General features: G+C 50.6%; 1 protein-coding gene across 5 annotated transcripts in view; it reads right to left on the bottom strand.

The window, feature by feature from the left end:
- Positions 1–847: 847 nt before the first annotated feature.
- The window catches only part of CGNL1 (cingulin like 1), a 140768-nt gene continuing 135615 nt past the window's right edge, over positions 848–6000 (bottom strand). For 3 of the 5 annotated variants that reach the window (XM_019732240.3, XM_019732244.3, XM_019732242.3), the window contains 3 exons: positions 5592–5700; positions 5037–5200; positions 848–3970 (listed from right to left, as the gene is read on the bottom strand). In XM_019732240.3, the coding sequence (XP_019587799.3) occupies positions 3838–3970; positions 5037–5200; positions 5592–5700 (406 nt within the window). In that variant the 3' untranslated portion in view covers positions 848–3837. The remainder of the gene's footprint in view (positions 3971–5036; positions 5201–5591; positions 5701–6000) is intronic. The other 2 variants (XM_019732243.3, XM_074327685.2) reach the window with 1 other exon arrangement.

Below are 6000 nucleotides of genomic sequence, written 5' to 3'. Positions count from 1 at the left end.
AGCAGAGGGGCCAAAGAGAGAGGCCTAATTACAATTTTGAAAGCAAATAATCCCCAAAAAGGGTACCTTTTACTACTAATTATATCTCAGTAAACTTGACTTTAAAAATAAAAGCAAGCAGAATGCAGGCAAAGACTTGGAGGACTTATTAAAATTAGAAAATCTCACTTATATTTGAGATGTTCCATTTAGTCAGAATAAGGGGAGTCAAGGGTGACGGGATTCAGGGTAACTGGGTGGGCAGGATGCTTCCATGACTGGGGAAATGGGGGTGGCAGTGGGCAGTGACAGCCGACCCCCACCTGCTCCCATCAACTGACTCCAACCAGAGTGCTCACGGGTCATGGAGAGAACCCAGTGCCTGCAGGGACCCGCCTCCAGAGGATGGGGAGGAAAATGGGTCTGAGGATAGAGAATAAACACTACAGGTCCCTTTTGTGGAGAAGTCACTTTCATTTCCTATGAAAAGGAGGCCATGGTACCTGCTGTCAGCCTGCTGTAGAGCAGGAGAGCTAATGTGCAAGCTGTGATTACGAGAGAACCCATTTTGGTTTAGAAACAGGGGGTGCCTGTTTATTCCGCTATTGACATACTTCCCCTGTTGCCATGTTCTGGAAATGGGCAGGTTGTGTTTCTCAGAACACCACAACCATCCAGGTGCACTAATTCTCTCAGTGTTCACCACTGACCCACACCCCACTCTTCTATTTTAGGAACTGGTCCCAGGCCTGGCGTGCCATCACAGTTCCTCAAGTAGCTTCCAGCCATTCCCCTTGGCTGTTTCTTGGCAGACAAGGAGTCAAACTCTGGAGAAAGCAAGGGAGTCAAAATAATGGAGGAGTCGAGATTCCTGTTGGGTGACACTGTTTATTGAAAGGCAATCTTGCTTTATCCAGGAGTTCACTTACATGGAGGTAGCTGCATAACAATGTCTCTTCCCCATGACAAACCAAAGCAATCAAACAATACCTGGAAACAGAAACCCAACAGAATAAGCCTATTGGCATTGTCGAATGATACTTGGGAAAAAAAAAATTATAAAGATATATGATGATTGTCTCCTCAGCATTGCAGTTGGCCACATATTCGTTTATTAAATAAATTTTTTTTCTCAGTTTAAGCTAGCTAAAGGAAATATTCTTGAGTAGGGTTAGTTCTTAAAGCAATAAAGAGAAAAAAAATATGTGTATATAATAAAATCAAATAACGAGAACATATCAGAGCTGGAAAGGACCTTGGGCCCCCTGGTCATCATTTATTCTGGGCAATCTGTGGCTCTGACAGCATGTGCCCTGTCAAGGTCACCCCATCAAGGTCACCGAGATAAGTTGAACCAGGACATGAAAATATCTCTTTCAACTCCCAGGCCAGTGTCCTTCCCACCCCAAAGCTACACTGCATGCGACTAGCTCACTGCCAGCTCCAATACTGTGTAGGATGACATTTAAAACAGTCCATTTCTCAGAGTAAGGATCCAAGTTTTCTGAATGGTGATCTCTGTTCTCTTTTCATGGGCAGCTTTGCTTCTTACAGCCAGCCTCAGGGTACCAGAAGGAACTGGCCAGAATGAGGGGCCGGGACTTTCTCACAAACCAAGACAGACACTCACTCGCTCCCAACGTTCTTGGGCCTCAGGCCTTTCTCATCTCCCAACTGTAGTTACGAGTGGGCTGGGGCATAATTGCGTAGGCTTCTTGGCAAATATCTAATGATGGTGGAAGCAGCAGGGAAATCAAAAACATAGTGAGGGTCAAAGAAACCGTGGGAGTTCCAGTGCGCCAGTCGACCAACCCCAGGCCTGTGGCATCCCACAAGGAAAGACGGGCTCTGAAATGGGTACAGAGGGACTCAGTTCAGCCACTGTGTCCATTCGTACGGCTGTTCTCTGACACCCACTTTCCCCAGGCTGTGCTCCGGGAGGGGAGGGACTTTGATCCACTTTCTTCACTGCTGTATTCCCATTGCCAAGGACCTTGCCTGACAACACAGATGCCCAATAAATGTTTGCGAAATGAATGGAGGACTCTTTCCACAGCCCAAATAAGTAAGCCGAGGCATGAACCACTCCACCAGCAGAGGTGAAGGAGGGCTTGGCTCTCCTACTCCAGGGGACTCACCCTTAAACCAGGCTGATCACTCTGAATCTGTTTGTGGGCTCTGTGATCTGGGGCAGGCAGGGCACTGAGATTCCCTGACTTCCCTGGCAACTGTCATGGAGTTCTCAGGTCCACACCCCATCCCATCTATCAGGACACTTGCGGACACTGCTGAAGCAGCTAACACTGTCATCTCTGCTCCATACATGGTGACAAGTCACAGGGTTCTCTCCCAGGGCCCTGCTGTGATTGGGCCTGGCCTCTAGGCATGCCTGGGGACTGTCACAGTGCGAGGTGACACCTAGAAGGCCAGGAGGAAGTACCAGGGTACCCTGTATCCTCCCAATGCCATGTTCCCTGTAATTTTGCCCTGCAACGTGGCCTTGCCTCAGACATCACCCAACTCAGTCACTTCTTCCCTGGTGCTGCTCATGTCCCTCTGTCCCAGGAAATTAGAAGGAACCTTCCAGTTTGCACAGACACACCTCTGTCTGACCTCTGTTTCTTGTTTCCTTTTCCTAACATAAACTTGAGACCCTACTCAATCCGCTTCTTGTCTACACATCCCCCCAGCTTTCAAGAACTTCTCCTTTCTCTTGCTTCCTACCCACACCCACACACACCTGCGTATCTCCTCTTCCTTCTCACTTTCCCAATGACCTTACTGGACACTGCCTGCCTCTATCTTCCCCCCTAAGTCTGTGAGCCTTGTCCCTACACCCTGCTATATTCCCCCCCCCCCAAGGAGCCACCCTTTCCTGGGGCCCGGAGAGCCCCGTTCAGAGGCCGCTTGTGGGAGGAGGGTGGAAAGGACCAATAAGAAATGATAGAAGGACCCTATCCTTCCAGAAACCACATCATTTGTCAAAAACCTTATTACAAGTCTCCCCACACCCCTGTGTAAAAGACATTGCAATTGGTGGCTGAAAATTGGTCTCAGCGTGGTCCAAAAGTTAGAACAAAATTCTAGATAAAATAAGCAACCAAGGCCACAGATACAAAATGGTCTTCTGACTCTCTCTGCCTCCATCAGCAAGCTGCTTACCAAGACCACTTGAATTTCTTTTCTCAGGGTTAACTGTCCTTTATCATCATGACAATTCCTTTTTTCCAACTCTGATACCCAAAGTGATCTTTATTCTACCTTCCTTCTCTTGCTTCTGCTCTTTAATACTTAAAATCTAGGAGTATCACGTTTTAAAAAATAATGCTCTATATAGATGTGTGAACTTGACAAACAAGCCACCCGAGGAAGCCTCTGTAACATTCCAAAATGGAACAGCAGCAGTTATGAAAAGGTCTGGTTTAAACTATGTACAGCCTGTACATCATTGCCCCCCCGGCACAGTGGCTATTAAATAGTAAGTAGCATTCTGGATCCTTTCCCCTGACGGGGAGGGTGGAGGGAGCAGGCGCAGCAATGCAAATGTTATGGCAGACAGCTGTGCAGAAGGGATTTCAGTCTGCCAAATTATTTTCCAAAACACCCCAATGGGTGGTGGCTCTTAGGCCTCCGATGTCGCAACATTGAAACCGCAGTCGCTCCCTGTCTAGGATACAAGAGCTGTGACCTCACTCAGGGATCGGAGGAAGAATAACGCACGGAGGAATCGCTGGTTATGTGAAGAAGGGGCCGCGGGTCTCAGCTCCAGATAGGCGCTGCTTTTCCTGCCTCCTGCCGCAGGTGGCCGAGGGTCCCTGTGAAGAATGACAGGTCACCTCCACAGCCTTGGAAGCGCACTCAGATCTGGCTGATGGCATCCTTGGGAAAGGTGTAGCTCAGCGGCGCCTCGTAGAGGCTTCCCCCGTCGGTGCTCAGGTCGTCGTCGTCGTCCATGTCATCCAGCACTTTACTGGGCAGCTTCTTCAGTCTGCTGAAACAACACGGGCATGATTCCTGGCCCTGGACTGGGGGTCCGCTCTGATCTGGAGACGAAGGAAGGGTCTCGGGTTCCTGTCTCCCTACCCCATTGAGTGGCAGGAAGCGTGTGAACTTAACTGGCCTGCACCTGCCAGTTCCTTGAGCAACAGGGAGCAAATGCCCACCTGTCAGCACGGAGGCCAGTGTTGGCAGTGGGGCTGGGGCAAGATCAGTGGTACTGAGTTTTCCTTTTGCCTTAAGCCCCAATAAGGTTCATCAGGGTACTGTCATTGATCCCGTCTTAATTTAAAATTTGGATGTCTTGTTCACCACAGATGGTTTGCATTTTTTAAAATATCCCATTAAATATCATCTGTCTTAATTACTGAGATTTTTGGTGCCCGCTTAAATGTTGCATCCTAATGCCAGCCCTGGGGCCAGGTTCTCGACTGACAAGCTCGGTGTATAGGATTCTCAATGGGTTGGAGTTTGGTGCCCATTTATAAGAGAATTTCGTGTGCTGCCAGCATAGTCAGCCTCCAGGAAAGACAGCTCCACGGATGAGCACGAACCTAATCTACCCCCTCACCCCAATGCCCTAGGCAGTGACGCTGGGCGAGGGAAACCGAACCCCAACCCAGTCCCCTTAGGACCCCAGCAGGAAAGCTCTAGAGGCAGCTCTCTCCTGAAACTGAAACTGGAGCTATCCTACTCCTCATGAGGATACGAACCCAAACTTTACCCTATTTCTCCCTAAGTCATGTAAAAGCGGGCGTCTTGAGGGCTGATCCAGGAGCTGCCCAATCCACGGTGGTGTGAGCTAGTCTTCCCTGCACCGAGCCTGTTTTCCCTTATGGACGGCAGGGATAGTACCTGCTCACTGACACTGAGGCATTGCTATGCGTGTGACACGCGAGACCCTACCAAGCACGTGGGGTGACTGAAGTGGACACAGCCACTCTCATCTCTACCTGGGATGACCCCCAAAAGGTGACAATAAGAAACTGGCGTGAGACAACAGGACTAAGGGTGCCCTGAAAGCATCAGGCTCTCCCCTGGGGCTCACCGCACTTGCCTACCTTAAGTCCTTCTTCATGGAATTGAGCTGTCCCTGTAGCTGCTCATTCACATCCATCTGCTCCTCCAGCTCCCTCTGCAGCTTCTTTTTAGAACTTTCTAGTCTGTCGATCTCCTCCTCAGCCTCCTCCACCTGTCGCTTCATTGCTTTCAAGCGCAAGCTCAGCTGCATTGGGGGAGAGGGCAGGTTAGTGCTGGCTGGTCGCCCAGCCCCACTGGGTTGGAGGAGAGCATCAGCGGTCCAGCAACCTTCTCTCCGGGCAACCAAGACACATGCGCAAAGGCAGGCAACCAGTCTCACGGGAAAATGGCCATAAGAGTCTACGACGGACAAAGCCACTCTTCACAAGCCATGTTCAGGGTTTGAAGTTTGCTGAACTCCCCTATTAAGGCATCCTAGAAAAGCCCCATTTCATGATGTAACTGGGGAGAGTGGAAAGACAGGCATCAGTCCAGCATAACTCCACTGCCCGCCTGCAGATGCCTTGCCACCTCCTGCTCCCTCAGCCTGGGACATGCAGTCTCATCTGACAATGGACTTGCAGAGGGCCGCTCACCTGGTCCTTCTGGTCGGTCAGCGACAGGTGCTCATCATCCACCTGCATCGCCAGCTCCTTCACCTTCCGCTCCAGCCGTCGGTTGCTGAGCTGGAGGCTGGCCCGGTCCCTGGAAGGGCAGGGGAAATAGAACCGAGGACCGTCTTATCCCAGCCCCACAAGAGGCCCGGGCCAGGCCATGGAGGGGAAGCCCCAGCCAGACCCGCCTAGTCCACTCATCTGTGCAAGAGGAAAGGACCACTTATTGGGCAGCTGAGGAAACGGGGGCTCCGGGAACGGGAGGGACTTGCCCCAGGACGTAGAGCCAGCAAAGGGCTCAGCTGGGACTAGACTTGCCCTGAGTTCTTTCCATCCTGAGCTTTACTTCTTAGGGCAGAGGGTCACAGACTGCCAGATATGAACATGTGAA

Source organism: Rhinolophus sinicus, chromosome 3, assembly GCF_057876585.1.
Source record: "Rhinolophus sinicus isolate RSI-liver-muscle chromosome 3, RSI-T2T, whole genome shotgun sequence".
NCBI classification, from domain to species: domain Eukaryota; kingdom Metazoa; phylum Chordata; class Mammalia; order Chiroptera; family Rhinolophidae; genus Rhinolophus; species Rhinolophus sinicus.
The sequence above is the reverse complement of the archived record's forward strand: the minus strand, read 5'-3'. Positions and strand labels throughout refer to the sequence as shown.